Genomic DNA, 21,598 nt, shown 5'->3' with positions numbered 1-21,598 from the left:
CTGAATTTTGGGAACTGAGATTGTAGAAAGACGTGATTGAAATGAATGGAGGACAGACAGCTGAAATTGCTCTGGGAAGTAATCCATAGATTGGTAAACTTACAAAAGACTACTCTAATACTAAGAGGGTGTCTGCCAAGTAAATAAAGAGAGAATGTTTTTTCACTTAAATAGATTAGGACAGAATAATGTCATAAAAATATTTCTGTTTTTACTACAGTTCTTTCATTTCACTAGTCAGTGTGAGAAATTTGACACAATACAACATGGTTCTGTACTCTGTCCTTTGTGCTGCAGATGGAAAAGGTCTCGGTGAAGATTTCCCAAACCAGACAGAAGTGGCTTTGATATATCAGTCAGCAGCCTGGATTTTAGCTGGTATACTGCTGGCCATTGTCATATTCCTTCTAGTTGCTCTTCTGATCAACAAGAAGAAGAAATTGGTTCTTTTGTCTTGTTACAATGCACCAAAAAAGGTAGGACTACAAAGAGGAACAATACAGTGAAACAGCAGAGAGCATTGTTGCTGGTAATACTGTATACACTGGATGCTGTATATTAAAAGAACATTGTGCAGTGTTTATTTTCGGCATTGCAGAAAAGTCTTTATATCATCAGAAATAAATATAAACATATTCACAGCAATTCCAAATTATATGCAGCATTGTTGTGCAGTTTTACACATTTCAGAGACAAACATTACATTACAAGAGTTATATGCATCAACAGTTTACTCAAAGGCTCCACTAGTATTTTTACTGTTACAACAGCTTTGACTGTAAGTGAAGTAATAAGTTTCTTCTGTCTTTCCAGACAGTCATTCTGAAAAAGCATGTGAATACGAATGCTGTGGTTTACATGGAGCCCTCAAAGGAAAACAAATTTCAAAACGTCAGGAGTGACTGCACAGTCAGCTTCACAGCAGAAGGCAGCTCTTCCAATGGTGATAGATACATCATCCCTAGAGCGAAAGTGAACAACAAGCAGAGTCGACTGTTGGGTTAGAGCTATGATACTAAGAAAACTCCTTGGGAACGAATAGGTTTCCTACATTTCTACAATGATTGTTAAAAAGCATACCTTGGAAGTGAGTCTTTGATAAAACAGATGAAGATTGTCAGCCTGAAATGCAAGATGGAACACTTCACAGCTGTGACATTTCCGTGAATTTTAAAGCTTTAAAATGTCCCATTATTTTATAAAAGGAAGAAGTAGCCATACTTGCTAAGCATTGTCTTATGCATCTCATGAGTTTTCTTCAAGAAATTAGCTCAGATGGCTTAAGGAGGTAAGCGCATATATAGATTAGTATATAGATGTAACCAGTTTGAAAAAACTGGAACACAGCAGAAATTAAAGTAATGCTTATGACAAATTAGTTACAACATATTTTCACTATTTTTAGTTTCTTACAGTTGAATCAGTCCTTAATTTCCTCTACCTAAAACATCCAGTTGTGATGTATCTATTCCATTTTCAATCTTTTTAAAATTTCACAGCTGACAGGACACAATGTTCTGGAATTAGCAAATAAATAAACAATGTAATGATAGCAGATGAGAAAAGAAACAGAATCATGAGAAGCCCATTAAATACTTCATAAGAGTAAGGGAATAGTTTACTTATGTAAACTGAACAAATTGTCGCATAAATCCATCCAGCTGTCAGAAATCTGCTTATACCTGGGGTCTTTTCTGGAGGCATAGAGCACCAGGGGACAGTTGTCGTTGAGCACACACACACACACCCACACAGGCACAACTGAGTAGTTAAACTGGGTTCCACAGAAAACATGGGTGGAAGATGCTAACATATATGGCTGGCACATTTCTATAATTGCAATAGTGTGCACAGTTATACATAATAATGTTTTGTGTTTCCAGCTTTGTGAAAATATCCACGCTATTTTTAACAGGGCAAATAAAAATGTTGTGATTTTCAATTGCACAAGAGAATTGCAGAATTGGGAGAGAATGCAAAATTGTCACCCTAGTATAAATGATTGTTCTGATTTCAGTTGGACTATGCTTGCTTAGTGCAATAACTACTCTTATACAACTTGGAATAACAGAAATCAACTTTGCAACACAGTAAAGCTGGACTGAATAAGATGTAGATTGGCTATCAACAAAAAAATATTTACCATAGAGTCTGCTTATTATAAGTAATTTGATGGAATGTAATTTCTTAAATTGTGGTGAGAAAAATTCACTAGAATGGATTGGGCTTTATTAGTATGTTGAAAATCCATATACAGTATATTATAAAGTTAAATTACACTGGAGAACTGGTGCAGTATGTTTGTTCTCAATCATAGAGTTAAGCCTAAATTACACCAAACCTTCAGCTCCTTTGCCAACCCAGTACATTTAGAAGCATCTTGTATCAACATAATGGAAAACCACCATCACTAAAAGCTTTTAGTCAATGTAATTTTGCATTCAGCTAGTTGAGCAATGTCTAAGAAGTACTGTTTTGCATTTGAGTTAGCAGTCCCAAAATGTGACGTGTAAAGTACATTAGATTGTCTCGCCCATAAAACAGTAATAATAAGTGAAAGACTCATTTGGCATTATTAATTTGAGGATGAGTCATAGAGTTAAACAGATTACCTTCATGAAAAAAGCTTATGATGCATGATCTGTTTTAAGATGATTATTTTTCATGAACTAAATTTTATCTCAATCTTATTAATTTTTCAACTTCATCGGTGCCAACTTGTATTTTTGTTTTTAAAGAAAACAGTAAATTACTCTGAGGGCTTAAATGAAAGAACCTATGAAACATGCATTAAAAGTGGTTTGCTAATCTCCAATTTAGTTTAAAAATCAAAAGGCAGCACTCTCAAGTAAAACTGAGTGCAGAAATGGGGCCCAGTGATAAACACACTGGACCACACATGGTGTACTTCAAACTGATGCAATCAAGTTTAGGTTAAGGAAACTCTGCTTCATATAAAAGGCATCTTATCTGTATGTCTTAGGTTCCTCAATTAACATGTAATAATGTATTAAAAGACAAACCTGCAGTAAAAAGCAAGGGTAAACTTTTACCTAGAAGGCTGAAAATTGATTTATTTTCTGCGATTACTTTAAAGAAACCCAGAACAGAAGATTTTTAGCTATTCTTAGTCTTTTAAGTTTGGAGGCTCATCTCATTGAATAACACATTGATTTGCCAATGTGTTGAAAACTTTCACAGAAGGACTATTTCTGTGAAAGTAGTCAGTGCATGGAAACACTGTTGACTGCTAAATTTGTTTCTTCTTCATTATTCTTTAAATGGGCTATATTCAGTTCTTGCTGGCTTAGATTAGTAAAAATACCCCTTTTCTTTTTTCCTTAATCATAGCTGGCTTCAGGATTATTTATACATCTTGATAAAGTACTTTATATCTAACTTCCATTTTTCTGTATTTCTGCCATGATTAAAATGTTTGGAATGACTTGAAGCAGACACAGTGCAGACAGTTACTGTACAGGAGATAATGAAAAGAAAACGTCCTTTTATAAAATGCTATCAATGCACAGTGGTAATGTATTTAGTTACTATGGTATAATGATTGATATTATTTAACATATTGTAAAGCATTTTGAAACTCCTGTGGGGTAGGGCTCTTACTTTTTCTGTTTCAATGCTTTTCCCATATGAGAGTCTGTACTTCAATCATAACCTTTAAATAAGCCTTCCATTGTTTTTTGTGTAAAGGTTAAAAGGTTACAAAGAACAAATTGTATCAGTAACAACCTATCCACAACCAGCAGCTAACCAAATATTACACACAAAAAGGAGTTGACTTTTGCTTGCATGAACTGAGCCTCAATCTCAAACCTATAATTTCTAATTACTTAGAAATCTCTAAACTCTGAGGTCTAAGCATACAGAATTCCTTGTTCAGCTATAATGCTTATCCATCTAAGTTTCTTCATTTTATTTAAGCTAGCTTTAAATGTCTGCATCTGATTAAATCCAAGTAGATGTTTCTTCCCAAAATGCAATACCAGGGGAGGCACAACATTCATAACAATTAAATGTCCTAGTAAAACTGATATTAAAAACAAAATCCTTCACAATTAATATGACCAGACCCAGACCCACGATGATAGCTATTAAAAGGAAAAAAGCCTCTGGCACCTCAGAGGAATTTGCGATGGACAATGTACAATGCACAATGCATTATAGTGAACAGAGCTGTGAAATATTGTTATTTTTTTAAAATGAAGTTTTAAAATTTTTGAAGAATGTGTATTTATCAATGGCGCTTGTACTGCTTATGATCCTCCTTAGTTTGTGTATTACAAAGAAATTGCAGGTTTTCAAAACTGAAGAAAATCATTGTGTTTTTTAATTTGATATAATGTGCCTTCATTTAAAGGGGTTTTATTTTCCATACCCTGCTGTTTCAGTCCTGCAAACAGTAAACTATGTTGCTCTTATGCACCTATCATACGTCTCAAAACTGCTTGAGGGGATGACTATGCTTAAAATCGCTTATTAGCTATATTTTTTTGTGAAAACTGTTTCAGTGATGCATTACAGAAGTGTTAAACTGGCGGTGGGATCTGTCTTTAACAGAAGAAGATATTGTAGTGTCTGTCTCTGAAGTTCAAAATATAACACAGGACTACACATACTGTACTACACAGGAATTTGTGTATCATTTTTTAATGTTAACAGAAAACAGATATGGGTCAATTCAGTTTTTCTACAAACACATGCTTTAAGAGAACAGGCTACCTTTAAAAGCTTTTGCTGTTGCAATTCCGAAGTGTAAAAAATGGTAGTCTAAAGTAGATGAAAAAGAGTACCTTATTTATTTTTTCACATAGCTTTATTTATTAATACTATAGTATCAGAAGCTAATGATTGTTTGACTAGTTAAAAGGTGGTAGCCAATGCTGCTGTATATTTCTAGAATTTTTAACTTCTTATTTTGTCTGCTTTATTACCCAGAAAATGTAAAAGTGGCTTATTTATTTCCCCAATTGCAAACTATGTAAATATGCAATTCTTAGATATTTGTAACATTTACTGCTTTTTTTCCCTTCTTGAAAAATAAACTGTGTGAACAAAACACTAGACTACAGAATTTTTAGTGTCTGCAGAAATGATAAATTTGAAACTGGCTCTACCTGCAGATATTTGACGACAAGACTGCTATGGTAGCCTCACAATCCTGGTACTACATTTAAGAAAATTCTATGTTTCAGCCTTCCCTATTATCAACTATATTTATCTTCTATGAATATCTAACCTCTGAGCCCAGAGAAAAATAAGTCCTGGATATAATTTAGAAAATTCTTTATAGCCCATAACAGGACACCGACATTGTGGTCAATTTCATGGTACCTTTGGGAGAAATGCTGTTTTGTTATTGCATATAAGTTTATTAACCAATTGAACCACTAACTGAACAAATGGTAATTTAATAATTTAATCAATAATTTGATGTTTATCTTCCATTTTCTGCATTGTAGGAATATGCTACTTTTTAACAAATGTACAAAATAAAAAGGTTATCGTAAACCAAAGTTTAATTAGATAAAACGAGGACTCTGAAGCTCTACCTTAAGGTTAATATCTCAAGCAACCAATAAAAATTAAGTAATGTTACTAAACTGCTTTTAAATCTATTCAGTAATATTAATAAGAGGAATGGAAAAAAATACACCACAAAAGGTAAAATAGAGTATGTTTTAATATGACACATCACCAAGATCACCTTTTATATAAAACTAGTCTCTTAAATACAGTATAACAATACAAATCTGACGTGATGTATTTTTCATTCTTCAGATGATCTAATCACTGAACATTTTAATGATACATAATAAATTTAAAAAAAATTACATGCCTGCTACCTTACAGCAAAACAGGCAGACACTAGACCTGTAAACTCTTCCATCTTTTTCCTATCACATTGAAAAAATGTTATTTTGAGCCTTATTATTAAATGCATACTGCTTTTTCACAGATAACTTTTTAAACTGCAGTTATAATATGGTACAAGGAAATGCACCTAAAGCAAAAATCCAGTTTCCAAAACAGATATGACACTTTTGTGTGCACCTTAATCTTGACCCTCAAAGGAAAATCTTGTAGTAGTCTTCTTTGTAGCTATATAAAACAAGAACAGCAACCCTGAAATGATAAAAGAAATTACTAGTCCATATATTTTGCAGATGAAATTGAAGTTGATGCATTAAAGAAAAGAATCTCAATGTGAGCTTTATATAATAAGAATTTATTTAATTACATATAGATACCTCAGCATTCAGTTAAATCATTAAATGATAATTTTATTAATTTCTTCTTTATGAAACCATATTTTCATTTAAAGTTGTGGGCTGTTTACCGGATCAGATTATTAAGAAATTGACAGAAATAAGATCTGAAAACAACTCCTTAAAAAGTAAGTTAAATGATTACAATGAAATTTACATTTCTAAAAATGCATCACTTTCATAAATCCACTTCACAATTGGTATGGCACTCAGCAGCTGGTCTCTTATGACACTGGTGGCTTTTGGCTCTGCAGTCAGATTTCTGAGGCCCACTTCAGAAGAACAGTAGATAAACCACAGAGTTAACTTATTGACAAAAACGAATTTAACTGTTTAATCAAAAAGTATAGTGTCACTTCGAACCATGAGAACTTTTTCTGTAACCAACTTCTACCTTGAGTTGGAGCAAATATTTCCCATTAAAAACAGCAGCTCACTGTTAAAAGAAGAAGTAGAATTCTATACAAATCCCAAATTTTGTTATTTGCCTAGAGGTTCACTACTTTTAATAAAAAAGGATCATTTTAATTGAATGTAAATAGGGATAACAGATGGAAAACTCCATGGGAGGGCAGTCTAAGCAGTTTCGTAAAGACTAAATCAATCTTGAACACTACAAAGCATATTTATGTAACATTACTTTTATTTTGAACACATACCTTTTAACAAGTTTGAAATGATGGATTTCCTCACAGATAGATTTTAAATAGCGCTGCTTTGGATGTCGAGATAGCAACTGCTTGACACTGGCATTAAACATCTGCTCATCCCCATCACACTGAAACACAGAAAACATAATGTATATGAGGGCTGTAGAAACAATTATGAAAAAAATTATATATGAAACATCATGCAAAATATACAGAAAATGTTGTTACCCAGGTGTACAATTAATTTCCACTGGATTAATTATCAATCTAAGCCACACGAAGCAAGAAATGCCTTGCACCTAAAAAATGTCTTCTATGCACTGTTTAATGTGTTGAAGACATTTTTTAATGAAATCGTTTTTTTTCATTTGCTGTGCTGTCATTTATTCTGATCTTTCAGTGGGACTAAATTCACTTTACACACACTACTTCACCTACATTTTATTTGTTTGCAGTAATACAACTCATAAACGCATTACAGTTTGGTCATTAGTCTGTTGAATTCTAAAGTTTTGAGACCTCTATGTTATTCAGAATGTTAATTATTTCTTTAACATGTTATAATCCTTATCATTCTATCTACAAAGCTGCATCAGTTAATATGGTTTAATGAATGAACACTTGCTGTAAGGTGCCAGAGGAATTCTTACAGTATCTTGTCTTTTAAAGCACACCAGTCTCTAAATATTTAACTTTTTCTTTGGGTAATAATATTAAATACAAAGTAATATCTGTAGTTAAGGTGATTAAAGGAACACATTTTACACCAGGCACTTATTACACAATACTGTAGGTAAGGTGGAAAATGGACTAAATAACTTAAAATACAAAGGGAAGGCACTGGCCTGTCGTGAAACAAAAGCCTTTTTAGGAGTTCAGCCATGATACCAATCACAGAACTTATGCCGTAAAAAAGAGCTATGGGGTCTTTTTCGGTTATTAAAAGTCAACACCTCCCACAGCAGTATGTGAAGTGAGAACACTTTCTTCAGTTTTGCAAATTGTCATCTGGACAGGAAATGTCATGTTTACCCTCAGAATACTTCACTTCTCACTTCAGGTGATTGTTCTAACACCAACCTGCTGAAAACCTGAGTGTTTTTCTTTTTTGGCTCCAACCAAGACTTTTAGCTTGGTGCAAGACTGATCTATGACTCACCTTGTAAAGTTCCAAAGTCTGCTCCAACCTGCTGAAAACCTGGATTTGAATTTAATATTTTATATACACAAGAAAAAAAAATACTAACCTCCAGTGACAAGCAGCTAATTAGAATTTCCCTGGGCAGCTCAACCTGCAATAAAGAATGCATACAAGAGACTTTAGGTGGCTGAATACAAGGTTTCTAACATTTCTCACAAGAAAAGTAAATTCTCCTCTGATGAGTGGGCAATATTTTCATTTTCTGTTTGGCCCATGTTTTGAGGCACAATTCAACTTGATTATTATTTCTGAGACAGATGAAACTGCATAAAAAATGCTTCCCTCCTTTAACAAACATAAAAGTATCAGGCTGAAGTAATGGTTGCATCATGCTTGAAAATAATTCAAGTAAGCAATAACAAAGACAAATAAACTAAATTCAAATTTTGTAATTAAATTTATAGAGAGCAGAGCAACAAACTTTGTTTCTAGTTTTCCACCAAAAATACTATTAGACATAAGATAAACAGGCTGATAAGGTAAACATAAAACAGAATCAAACACTGAATTTGTCTGTTTATTCCTCTGTAGTAACTGGAGTCAGATTTTAGTTATTTAACATGGGGAAAGATTTTGAAATCCCTTAGCAATTCAAAGTGCCAGAAAATACAAAAACGACTTCTCTTTTTTTATAAATGTGTTTTCTTAGCTGTACTTCTTATTTAATGATTACACGCATGAATTAAAGCAAAAAAGTAAATATTACACAATGATTCACTCACAGCTAAAACTTCAATATCATTGTTCTTGTTTTGCAAATTGCTGGCAAGATTCTGCAGTCTGGTTTGTATCTGAAAAAAAATAAAACGGCTCTCATGAGAACAGAAGATTCTGGAATATAAAAACTTTAAAAAGATTTAATTTCAAATTTTTTGTATCATGATCTACACTAAGCAAGTTAAGCACCAGCAGCATGATGACATAATGTTATCATCAGCTTTAAAAGGCAAAAATGAATGCCATAGTCAGCAGGCTTCAAAGTGGCACAGCTAAGTGAGTAATGTATCTATAAAGTTCAGTGTAATGTTACTCTGCAGTAATTAGGTTTAAAAAACAGACTTTTAAAACCTTAACTAAACTTTCTGATCATTAATTTTTTCTTGCTATAGCACATATAAAACTATGAATCCTCACCAATATTGCAGATTTCATTATATTATGACATTTCTGCTAAAATGATGTAAATCAGAAGAAAGGCATGCAATGTTCAACATGTCATTCATTTGCTATTACTTTTCATCTTGTTAGAGAATGCACTTGTGGTTTTTAAGTGTGAAATAACACTACTCTCTGAGGCTAGTGGTCACTTTCACTTCTGAAACCAGACCAGGCTGTTCCATTTGGGACAAGTGTCGGCATAGCACTTTGGTGATAATGTCAACCTTTACCTGCAAGTTAATTATTGAGCAATAATTCACGAAACCATTCAAAGAATAAAGTAAAAAAATCAGAAACCCAAAATCAAAAGATGGATGGAAAGAGAGTGTCAACCTGTGTTTCATAACGCCGTCTTGTGCTGGCGGAAATTTTCTCTGGAGAGATGACATTCACATTCAGCATTGTATTGCTCCCATGTGGCTCGGACGATCCTACAGAAGTGGATTTTTCAAACATATTTATACATTAAAAACCAAGTAGTTTTATCTCTAATGTTGCAATGGATTGGAAAATTGATTATTTTTATACAGTATGAGACTTATGAGCCGAGTTGGCATATTTTACGTCTGGGAGTTAAGAGATGCTGTCAGAACAATTTCACAACCAACTATCAGACCCTAATATTACCACAGACATACTTGAAGGAGTAAAGAAATAGAAATATAATGATAATAAAATTGATGGATGTGTGCATTGCATAAAGTATAAAGATAATAATGGTCCACTAATTAAGTATTCCATTTGAAAAACGTTTTTCACAGTCCCAAGTTTACAGCTCCTCCAAATTAAGTCTATGGTTACGTTCAACCTTGGCTCCAATTTATTGTGCAGTAAACAGCACTTCCTGGGGGACAGTTCTCAGAATGGTTCCTTGCTATTAAACCAAGTAACAAAATCTCTAAACAGATGGGAACTTTTAGTGCCTGTTAAAGCAACTGCAGTGACTCAGCAACTGAAAAAGGTGCTGATTGACAGGACATATTTTCTACATTTAACCTCCTACAGTCACACCTTTTACTGGCCTAGTGCATGTGTCCCAAGAAAATGCTCTTGATTCTAAATTACAACTCAAAAGTACACTTTCAGGACAAAGAACGTTAGTTCAAGATTTCAACTTTACAAAACGGAGAGCCATCCTCAATATAAGGAACAGATTTTAATTTATCAGTGCATTTCTGTTATCTTTTCTTTAACATTCTGATACATATATTAAAATGCCTACTTAAAAACCATGCAACACAGTGAATCCTTAAACAAAGCTCATAAATACAACATATTTTTAAGACATTTGTGCTTTAACAGAAAGAACATTTAACATCTCTTCAGAGGTAAATAATTAGGTTACACAATGGACCACAAAAGCATGTCATGCAGACACCCTACCTGAAGTAACCAAAAGTGATCCCTTGGGGTTCTGAAGTAAACCACTTTCAGAGTTTTCTCTGTAAAGTACAATATGAAAGAATTACTGAAATGAACAGACATAACTGTATGTGAAGCTACCTTTGATAACTCTCACTTACATGCAAGGCAAATACTTTTCAGTAACTTTTTTTAGATCATTAGCACTTGTTTTACAGTGACTTAAAACATCTAGGTCCATTGCCTCAAAGGTTTCTGAATGACATTTAAGCCTTCTATCTGTTATGGAGCTGAAATGTGATCAGGAAATACTACAAAAACAGTATGGAAAAATATAAAAATCAGATTACAAATGACAATTTATTTTAAGATAAAATGCTTGGAATTCCATGTGTTCAAATATACAATAACAAGGGATGATCCACTTAATGGTGGGTTTGTTTGCATAAAGTGAGAATCTAAATGCAAGAAAACAAGAACTTGAAATCTCCAATAAATATTAAGTTTTAAATGTGAAAATGGGACTCCCCCAGTTTTGTATTCTGTATAAAATGTTCTGTAACTTACATGATATCTTTAAGTAGAAATAAAAAATAACTTTAGCATGAGTTCTGTCACCTGGTACTCCTCTCGTCATTCAATTTGGTCCGACATTTCTGAATGATGTGATCTACCAAGTCCGTCTCTGGAATTCGTTTTTCTGATTGCCTGTCCTTTTCAAATGATTTGACCTATGAAAAAAGAGTAAGATAAAACATTGTGTGCTTAATCTTTTCTCCACAAAGTGCCTCCCACTTTCAAAATATTTTACTGACCATACTCATTTACAATCTTGAGTTTTATATCATTTCATAAATGGAGGAGGTATCTAAAATAGGCTCTCTTCCCTTTTCAAGGAATATCCTCAAGATTAGGAGGTCAAAGGTAAGTAATGAATTTCAGAGCAGACATTCAAAGCCCAACAACAACATGTAAGGATTCGCTTATCCACATTAAATCCATGTTAAAATTAAGCCATGCAAACATTACATGTTTATGAGTGTGATTACAAATATTAAACATTTTTAGTTGTGGGAGAGGGTTTTTTCAAATAAAGCCAAACAATAAGATCACATATGTAACATCAGGACTTGGAAATTACTTCTAAGCATTCCATGATTTGAAAAGAACTTTATGGTTTGGCAAACAATGATGCAATAAAGCAAATGTAGAATATTTTAATAACTTTCTGGCCTCAGAATTTCAATGCTAACTGACACCTATTTCCTCATGCTTTAAAAATCTTTTTTTTTAACTAAAATTATGATTACCTTGATGTAGTTTCCTTCTTTGTCAGAAACAAGTGCAATGCAGGCGATTCCAGCTTGTCTGCAATGTTCCTGAACAGTTTCTTGAGACTATCGAAAGAAACAGAAAAGCACAAGAAGTGTACCAAGAAACACACATTATCATAATGATGGTTTCTTCAATTCTCTGAATTTTCAGGAGATTTGCTGTCCACCTGACTTTGTTGGACCCCACCGAGATGGCTCTCCAAATAGCTTGTGTTTGTTGCACTATACATGAAGCCATTGACAGGCCCTTCTCCTACATTAACTAAAGGAGATATCATGGAATAGTGGAATACTTGGGGGCTCTGGACCCATGCCAAAATATTTTAGTTTCATGTTCCAAATGTAGACATTGCTCTTGCATCCCTGAGCTCACCTGATCCAGTCCAACCATGTGTAAATGTATAAATGGTTACCAGCTTTGCTGGGGGTGAGAGGAGTGATGGAACAGAGCCCCTTCCAGGGGGTGTCTTCTACAGACACAGAAAGTAGAATATGCTCCAGCCCAATAAACCTTTAATTTGTGATGAATCTTATGCTTTACTTTTAAATCAACAATATCTGTATCTCAGTAATACAAGTATGCTTGCATAGTATACTTTACAAGAGAAATCCTAGTTAATGTACTGTAACACTGAATTATATTTTAACAAATGTCAATCACTGCTAGCACTCAAAGGCTACATTTCATTTAATTTGGAAGTGACAGAGCACCTATACATTTGGAGTGAACCTCCAGAAGTACACATAAATGTTTCAAGTTGTGGCAGTAATAAAATGGTTATTCATTCACCCCTAAACTTTGATGGCTTCACAAATACGATTTGCGGTACGTCTTCAACCAACTTATAAAAAAACAAATGTAAGAACTTGTTTACTAACTGCCTTAATGCAGGAAATTGACCTTTTTAGCCAGGGCGGAACAGCAACAGAAATTTCCTTTAAACAGATTACTGGTATACATACATCCAGACCACTGTTCTAAAAATGCATAAGGGAGTACCAGTAAAATCTAGTTAAACCCAAAAGTTTACCCGTTATACTGTAGATGACATGAAAGTGAACAGTGTGGTTAGGAGAAAGTAATGTAATGGCAAACTAATATGAAAGAAAAATGAGATATCACTAAACATCAGTCAAATGCCAAGCTAACTTTATTTCACAAATAAGAAGCCCACTGAGACGTTCTGGTGAGGTATTCCTTTATCATTATACCTCAATATAAAATTACTGTACAATGTGTAACATTTTATAAACCTTAAAAAGACATTAAATTAAGAAATCTGAAAACACTTAATCAATGTACCAGATTTGGGTGCCTCTCTGACCGATTATCTCAACCTTATTCTTAAGGAATGAGAGAGAAGCTTGTGCTTACAATACTGCAACACCTATTGATTTTCACATAGCTTCCACTTGCCAACTGTTATATGCTGCTTAATGAAAATATGTATTTCTTTAAGACTTCAAATACCTGAATCCTGACCAGGTTTTTGCTGAATGCTTTATGGTAGCATATGGAAGCACGGCCAAATTTGGGTAGCAAAATTTACAAAAATGGAATGCTCTGGAGTCTGAGTTATCCCTTACTGGATTTTTTAACTGTAAACCAGGACATGTGCAAGGTGTTAACAATGAACATCTTAAAATGGAACAGTATTGGGCATCTGAACAATGGTGGTTGCTATAAACCTTTTTTGCTTATTGATCATGCAGTGTAACAAGCTTGTGAATGATGGGTCCTACAGTTTCAAGTTATAACTGTAGAAACAGAAGAAACTAGCTCTCTTGAAATTTCAGGGCTTGAGGGGGATATAACTTTTGGCAATTCAGAAAGTCCAAACTGAAGCTAGTGAGAGAGGCCAAAGAAAGGAGAGCTCCCTACTGTAAGTGCTGCCAATATCTGGGAGAAGCACAAATCCAACTTATAAGTGCTGTGTTACAGTAAAAACTTCAGAGACACACAAAGAACGTGACAGCAGTGAAAAATACAACAAGATAATCCGGCTCATGACATTACATGACAATATTATCAAAAAAGGAACTGCCTACTCTTTGAATATTAGACACTACAAGCACCTGATATTGTGGTAATTCACAAAAAATGTGTCTGAACTCAAATTTAGATTTGATAAAAATTTTGTGCTGAAAAGAATATCGGTCACATACAGTAGTGTAACATTGGTATTATTTTTATTTTAATTATTTAAAGCAGATGGGGATAAGAACTTCTAATACACTTTAACTGCTCATGTTATCCATTGAGATAAGTAACCCCCAACTAAGTGGAGACAGCCAAGTGCTTTGACACTTTGGACTCTGGAACTGGGGGTCAGCACAGGTGACACATTACAGAAAGTGGAGAACAGAAAGGAATGAGAGAAGAAAATGGAAAGAAGAAAGACAGGAGCGAGAAAGTTTCAGCACTTAAATATCTTCACCAGCTGGATTTCTCACTGTTGAACAAAAACTTATCAGGTACATCGAATTGGAGGAACTCAAATCAATTTTGCAGAAAAGGAGCCAAATTAGTTACACTTGTGGAAGTATTATTTCTGTTGTTACCAGGCAAAGTTTGTCATTCTTATTTATATTTGGGTGTAATTTTGCACAGGGACTGATAGTTGTCTTCTTCTAGCATTAGTCTAAATTTAGGTTTAGCTGGAAGATTTATTTTCAGGAAATAACCTTATTTTTTCCAGATAAAGATTTGTGGCTACGTCTGATTTTATTATGGTTTAATCAGAATAATTAAGGCTGTGAAAGCCTGTTAAAATATTTGAGCTCAGGAACTAGTATAAACAGTTCATGTTTGACTTTAATAAATCCTTGTTTTATTAAACTACTGCCTGATTATTTCACACAAAGAAATAAAGAAACTATAGACCTAGCTCTGTATTCTTGAACTATATGAAATTATTTGGCTTTTAGAATTCTTTGTATTTTTGGTGTGTGAACTGACTATTGTTTAGCAACTATCAGTAAAACCCTTACTACTGCTAACCCCCATACAATACGCTACACGTAAAAATAAATTAAAAGTGTTTCAGAAATGGGGTGTCTCTGTATCTATTTTTGTAATACACAATATTTTGTAATGTTTCCTCATGTATCACTTAAATGCTCCTAAAAACATAGGTTAATAAAACTGCCAGAAAACATCAGCAATGACCAAATTTCACTGGACGTTACATCTGTTCTTGTTTTGTTGCGAAAGTTTCCAAACCTGATCTATTGCTCTGTTTAGAAAATTATATTACTATGTTTCTAGCATTTTCAAACTATGCTTTATTTTTATAGTGAAATTGATATCTAAGCAGCACTGGCTGTGTACCATGTTCTGGATGAGTGAAAAGGTAAAATATCTCCATCTACAGATAGGAAACTGTTATTACAGTTAATGCAAATTACACTTCAAAGATACATATAATATAAACCCTGCTGAGTGTAATAAATCATATTCCTCCATTTAAAAAACAGAACTGTTTTATTTTATTACATCACACCCTAGGTGTAAGCATGCAGGAACAAGTAAAACAATACAGAAATGAAAAAAGGACCTCTGGCTAAAAACTAAAGAGGTTATGTATAAACATGTTACATACACACAAGTATATATCCTATTAAAGGTTACTGCAGCAGATAGGTTTAAATACCTTTAAACAATTACTAACCTGTGAGGCATCATATACTATATTCGCTGATACCCCAGCACTCCACAGCTTCTGAATGACGTTGATAGCTCTCACCATTGATGTCTGGCCAACTGGCACCACCAGCACGTCGCAGGAGCTTACTAAAAGCTAGGTAAAAGAAAGCTTTTAAGATTAGCAATTCTTATTCACATAAATGTATTATGTAATTCATTAACATCACAGACTCCTGACGTGCACGAGTACGTTTAAGGAAAGATTTGTCACTACACTACAAAAACATTCATTGTTCTTTTACGTTTCTAACAAATATAGTTTTGTTTTATGTTTATTTACAGCAATGCACTTACACAAAAAGAATTTACCATATCCTGGCCTGTGGAACAAATAACACGAGCCTCCAAACTTGAATCACATAATCGGCATCTAATGGTTTAATGCATTGTGGTGTCCAATAAACCATTTTTTCCCCTCAGTTCCTTTCTTAATCCTCAGACCGATTTTAACTCACTGTTGTCAGTTTTAGCTTCCTGGAGGGAAATCAAGCTGACGGGTCCCATATTTTGCATGCTTAGCTAGATCGCTGACCACAAACCTGCTGGCAGATGTCTGCAAGCTACCAAGGCTTGAAGACTGAGCTCAACTCTGGAGCCAGAGTAGACTTGAACAGTACAAGCAGTTCATTCATCGGCAAATTCATGTAATGGTATTTTTTTCCTAAAGGCAGTAAGTTACACAATCAGAGGAAATGAAGGAAAGCTTTATCAAACGGTGACTGGCACTTTACATTTGACAAACTTTATACAGAAAACATCAAATACGTCAAACAGAATATCAGCAATAATGTAAAATGGCAGGTTATCTTACAGGTTCTTCCATGTTGCTCAGGGCTGTGCAGACCTTATCCAGAGCAAGGCTGGCCCCCACAGCAGAGAGGGTTGGTGCAGAGGACTCTGGCCCTCGGAACTCTGAAATCTAAAGTGAGATTTTAATCAATACCAAGTCAAAAACATCACTTTTATCAAATCACTGTGAACAAATCTTTTTTTGTTTGTCTCATCTGAATTTTGTTTTCCCCAAATAAAATTGATCGTAATTTCCTAACACAACTTGAAACCTCTCTCCCTTTTACACTGACTTGTTGTAACATCACCATCACTCACTGTAAAGACTTCTAAAGCCATCCTCAATGAGAAAAATAACTAACTAAAATTAACCACAAAACTACATACCAGATGATCATATCTCCCACCAGCTGCTACAATGTCCGGCACATTGCGACGCTTGCGCCTGATAAAGGCCACGAACTGAAAGATGACTCCTCTGTGATGCTGAACTTTATAGACCAGACCAGGATTAATCACCACCTAAGGTGTGAAAAAAGACAAAAGACCAAGAACAACATCATAAACTTCAACTTGAATGTACATCTTTCCATCTAAAATAAAGCTCCTTTTCTTTCTTCAAGTACATTTCAGGACATTTCTCTGTTCCTCACACAGATGTGTAACCCCTGAGCTACACCGGGCACTAACTTTGACTTTTAATTTCACCAGAAGTGGCCTTTTTAATTCATTCACCCATGAGACCATTAGAACACGAAGCCCAGACAGACTTAATGAACCTGTAGTTTGACTCCCAGTTTCTTCAGCAGCTCTGTGACTTCCTCCAGGTCCTTCACACCCTGTTTGGTCAGCTGACTGACAGCAGTCTTCTGCTTTGTCAGGTTGGAGATCAAAGGATTTAGCTCTCTCAGCTCCCCTTTTTGCTCAATGTATTTGTACAACGTCTGTAACTGCAATGTCACAAACAGACAAATCAATAATGACAACGTTTTTGGCTTATGCTCACAGAATATTAAACATTATACATTTCATATTTTACAGTACTTCTCAGTTTCAGCCTTGAGTACTGATCTAACACATGCGTATGTCCTGGGGCTGAATCAGTCAAAGATGAAACTACGATTACAAATCATAAAGAAAAATGCTCAAATAAGCTCAAAATCTAAATACAAATCCACAATAATTTCATGAAATATAACAATAACAGAAAGAGGCATTTAGGCCAAAGTTTCTATGAGACAGAAACTTACACTATTTGTAGAAAGAGAAAGATTGCAAAATTTGGCTTCAACTTCACGTCGAGTCAACTTTTCACTCTGTAATGGAAAGCAAGGTGAAAGGTGTTATACTCAGCATAACATCCCTGGCTGAGCCGAATTCAGGATTTTCTCACATAAAATATCAGACAGCACAAATCTAGTTTTTCTTTGAGAAAAACCAGTTCCTGGGAGACAGCTGAATCTTGTCATTTTTTCTTCTAGTGTTTGACATAGGCACGTATGACAACGTATCTGTTCATATATGAATCAAGTATTAAAAGCTGTTTAGACAAATAAGGGTAAGCAAGTTGAGGAAAGGCTGTATGTTGAAGTTGATAGATATCGTACCCTTGAAGTAGGGGATTTCTGAAACTCTGGACTGATATAGAAACAAATTAACCAACAGTCTACACAAGCAAGCGGATAAAATAAAGTTATCAATTGGCACCGGTGAATTAGAGCTCTGCTGTACAACCAGCAACACTGGTTCCCCAGACAAGATCAGATAAGATTTCAGAGCGGTTGAGATTCTTGAATCAATTAGCTACTATCAAATAGGTGAGAGGGGCCAAATATCATCCTCTTATTTGTAATTAATGTTTTTAGGATCAGCTAAAAGGTGGTAGCACTATTGCCAGATATCTATCAATATATCAACATTCACTGCATGTTTAAAAGATGTATAACGTGATTAGATCAATAAACCCATAAAATAAAATGCTGGTATACAGTATATGGAAAATAATATAGGATAAGTATTTTTGCTTGGTTTTGGTGCTGCTGCTTTTAAAAATGATTTGAGGATGTTCAAATAATGTTCAAAGTTATCCAAAGCTAAAGGTAAAAAATAGGAGGGGAGTCTTACCATGGCGTCACAGAGAATACTGGAGGATTGGCTGAGTTTGTCCTCAGGAATCCCACTATATAGCAGTATGGCTTTCAGCAGGCTTGTGTGGTTGAGGTAAATACAGTAGTTTCTTTCCTATGAAAAAAAAGTTAACACTTAAAAAAAATCAAACTTTCAACTTTTCTACACACTTTACACAATGCCCAGAGATTTCAGTTGAAGTCATAATCAGTGTTTTTTAAAACAGGTAATTGTCTAAAAGAGGTATCCACCTGAAGCACAGCGAACTCCTGAATGATTTCGGAGATGGTATATATAGTCTCTGCATCAGGAAGAAGGCTGTTGGCTGTGGTTGTGACGATGTCAAAGGCGCATTCCAACAGTTCCCGTGGATGAGAGCGATCTAACTTCCGAGGACGAAAGACTCTTTCAATACTGTACCTACAGAGCACAGAAACATAAAAATATATACTACGAAGTCATAGAATATAGAATAGAATATTAACTATTTCAAAATCAAATCAAATCAAAAGATAAACCAAAAAGATTTACATTACTGGAGTTAGAAAGTAATTTTAGGAATGCAATATGTATATTCATAACCACAGCTGGAAGGGAACATTAGAGTACCTGAGAGGTATAAAGTAAAATTTGTGGTTAATTAATGGCTAAAAAGTACACTAAGTATAAAGTATTAAAGGTCATGTACAGCAAAGATACCATATTTATTTTGTATTTCAAAAGCCTTTTTCATTCTATCATGACAGACACAACAACATACCTTGGAAAAAGTATTCAGACCCTTCCTATGGTGCCCCATTTTTGTGGAATTACAAAATGATGCATGCATTATTTTATTCAATACCTCAACATTTATAATGCAACGTTACCATAAGTATCATTTAGCAGAAACTAAAGAGAAAGAGCTGAAATATTTCAGTGCATAAGGCCCGTGAATTCAATAGTTAGCTGAAGCTCTTATGGCAGCTTTTTAGGTAAGTCTCTACCAACTTTGCAAACTGGCTTGGTGCAATTTTGCCCACTCCTCTTGACCATTTTGCTCAAGTCTCTCAAGTTGCTTTTGGTCTTTTCACAGATTCTGGTCAGTATTTTTACTGGACCACTCAAAAGGACATTTACTTTCTTATTCTTAAACCAGTCCAGTGTAGCTTTGGCATTGTGCTTTAAGTCACTGTGCTGCTTAAAGCTGAATTTTCACCCCAGTTTAAAGGTTTTAGCAGAGAGTCTAGTTGCCTCTTGTATTTGCCTGTATTTTGCTCTATCCTTTTTCCTTCAATTCTAACAAGCTTTAAATCCCTGCTGAGGAGAGCCTTCTCCTCTCCTCCATGATGTTTCCACCACCATCTTTGACTGCAGGGATGGTGTTAAATGGAAGACGGACTGTGATAGATCTGTGCCAAATGTAATGCTTGGCACTTAGACAAAAATATTAGACCAGTTTGGGCTCATCTGACCACCACACCATTTGCCCCATTTCTGCAGGTGCTCATGTGCTTTGTTGCAGGATTTACTCCATACAGGAGTTTCCACTTTGCCATACTTTTTGTGGAGTGACCACGATATTGTTGACTAATGCACCTTTTCTCCCATCTTGACCACTGTATTCCATAGCTCCTTCAAAGATTATGTTACTGAATTCCATAGCTCCTTCAAAGCTGTTGTTGGCCTCACAGTGGCATCCCTCACCAATCTCTTCCTTACCCAGTTGCTCAGTTTAGAGGGACGGCCTGGTCTAGGCAGTGTTTGGGTGGTAGGGTGAGTAGGATGCACCTTCCAGAGACTGATATTTTCCCCACCCTTTGCCCGATCTCCGCTTTTAAATGACTTTAATACCTGACTTTCATAGAAAACTCCTCAACCTTCATGGCTGAAACCTTGAAATGGACTTCCTGAGCAAGGAATTTGAAATTGGAATCTGAAATCATGAGACCAATATTACTGCACACACACAGAGGCCATGCAACTATTTGTGTGGCACCTTAAGGTAACTTTGTGCACCTAATTTCATTTAGGTTTACAACAGCAAAAGGTCTGTCTGAATGCTTATGCAATCATGACTTTTCAATTTTTCTTTCATATTTATTAAGGATACTTTGAAGTAGCAATGAAATGAAAAAACTGCACAAGGGTCTGAATACTTTTGCAAGGCACTTTATACTGACTGAGATAAATTCTTCCAACGGGATATTACCGTTTTAAATTCGTAATGTTATTTCTTGCCACAAATCTTGCAAAAGGGAGCTGAAGTGGAAACAAAAATCAGACAGCTCAAGTCAATTAGCTGATCAGGAGAATTAAAACAATGGCCATATCAAAGCAGGAATATTTAAGAAAACAAATTAATAAATACTAGTTTGAGCTGTATTAGTTTTACAACAAAAATGGTTTAAGGCTAACATAAGGATAAGCAACAACAGTAAGTGGAATATCTATAAAAGTAAATGCATGACAACATCTGCCATTTGTTTGTGCTTACTCTGAGATCATAGGGCAAAGTGACAAGCATGCCACTATGGTCCATAAAACACACCACCTCACTGCTCTCATAAAGCTTCTTATTCTTTGGCATGAAAAGGGGTGTTTGTAACTTCACTGCCCCTGAAAGGCACAAAAGTTCCTTGTTAGAAAACTAATTGAAAACAAAAACTCTAAACAGCTGGTAAAGTTTTTGATGTGTCTCTTTCCTGGTGTGTTAAAACCATGTTTCTTATTTTATGATTGAGGACTACACTGACTTTACAATTAATACAGTTCAGCCCACAAAACAGAAACTAACTAAGCTATGTGAACATAACTCTTTCAACCAATAATTTACAATAAAAATACATACAGTACAAATTGTAATTAATATCATAAAAGGAAATAGTAATTTCATGAGATATGACAAAAACATTGTACGTGAATAGAGTTATGTCTATTTGCATTCTCAGACTTGAATTAATCAAACTGAAATAAGGTTTTTATTAGATTTATCTGTGTTAGCTGGC

The 21,598-nt window shown here is 34.7% G+C and overlaps 2 protein-coding genes across 4 annotated transcripts in view; one reads left to right on the top strand and one right to left on the bottom strand.

Annotated features, from left to right (window-relative positions):
* LOC102688245 (cysteine-rich motor neuron 1 protein-like) overlaps nucleotides 1-5,093 on the top strand; it is a 53,074-nt gene extending 47,981 nt beyond the window's left edge. For both annotated transcript variants that reach the window (XM_015350918.2, XM_015350917.2), the window contains 2 exons: nucleotides 298-476; nucleotides 814-5,093. In XM_015350918.2, coding sequence (XP_015206404.1) covers nucleotides 298-476; nucleotides 814-1,005 — 371 coding nt within the window. In that variant the 3' untranslated portion in view covers nucleotides 1,006-5,093. The remainder of the gene's footprint in view (nucleotides 1-297; nucleotides 477-813) is intronic.
* A 582-nt stretch (nucleotides 5,094-5,675) lies between these two features.
* The window catches only part of eif2ak4 (eukaryotic translation initiation factor 2 alpha kinase 4), a 34,039-nt gene continuing 18,116 nt past the window's right edge, over nucleotides 5,676-21,598 (bottom strand). For both annotated transcript variants that reach the window (XM_069193305.1, XM_069193306.1), the window contains 17 exons: nucleotides 21,088-21,209; nucleotides 20,803-20,852; nucleotides 18,863-19,031; nucleotides 18,609-18,725; nucleotides 17,735-17,800; nucleotides 17,264-17,434; nucleotides 16,872-17,006; nucleotides 16,507-16,614; nucleotides 15,661-15,789; nucleotides 11,966-12,052; nucleotides 11,274-11,386; nucleotides 10,677-10,735; nucleotides 9,627-9,724; nucleotides 8,858-8,926; nucleotides 8,182-8,226; nucleotides 6,944-7,062; nucleotides 5,676-6,141 (listed from right to left, as the gene is read on the bottom strand). In XM_069193305.1, coding sequence (XP_069049406.1) covers nucleotides 6,084-6,141; nucleotides 6,944-7,062; nucleotides 8,182-8,226; nucleotides 8,858-8,926; nucleotides 9,627-9,724; nucleotides 10,677-10,735; nucleotides 11,274-11,386; nucleotides 11,966-12,052; nucleotides 15,661-15,789; nucleotides 16,507-16,614; nucleotides 16,872-17,006; nucleotides 17,264-17,434; nucleotides 17,735-17,800; nucleotides 18,609-18,725; nucleotides 18,863-19,031; nucleotides 20,803-20,852; nucleotides 21,088-21,209 — 1,715 coding nt within the window. In that variant the 3' untranslated portion in view covers nucleotides 5,676-6,083. The remainder of the gene's footprint in view (nucleotides 6,142-6,943; nucleotides 7,063-8,181; nucleotides 8,227-8,857; nucleotides 8,927-9,626; nucleotides 9,725-10,676; nucleotides 10,736-11,273; nucleotides 11,387-11,965; nucleotides 12,053-15,660; nucleotides 15,790-16,506; nucleotides 16,615-16,871; nucleotides 17,007-17,263; nucleotides 17,435-17,734; nucleotides 17,801-18,608; nucleotides 18,726-18,862; nucleotides 19,032-20,802; nucleotides 20,853-21,087; nucleotides 21,210-21,598) is intronic.

Source organism: Lepisosteus oculatus, chromosome 8 (genome assembly GCF_040954835.1).
Source record: "Lepisosteus oculatus isolate fLepOcu1 chromosome 8, fLepOcu1.hap2, whole genome shotgun sequence".
Lineage (NCBI taxonomy): Eukaryota > Metazoa > Chordata > Actinopteri > Semionotiformes > Lepisosteidae > Lepisosteus > Lepisosteus oculatus.
This window is presented reverse-complemented; position numbering and strand designations above follow the sequence as displayed.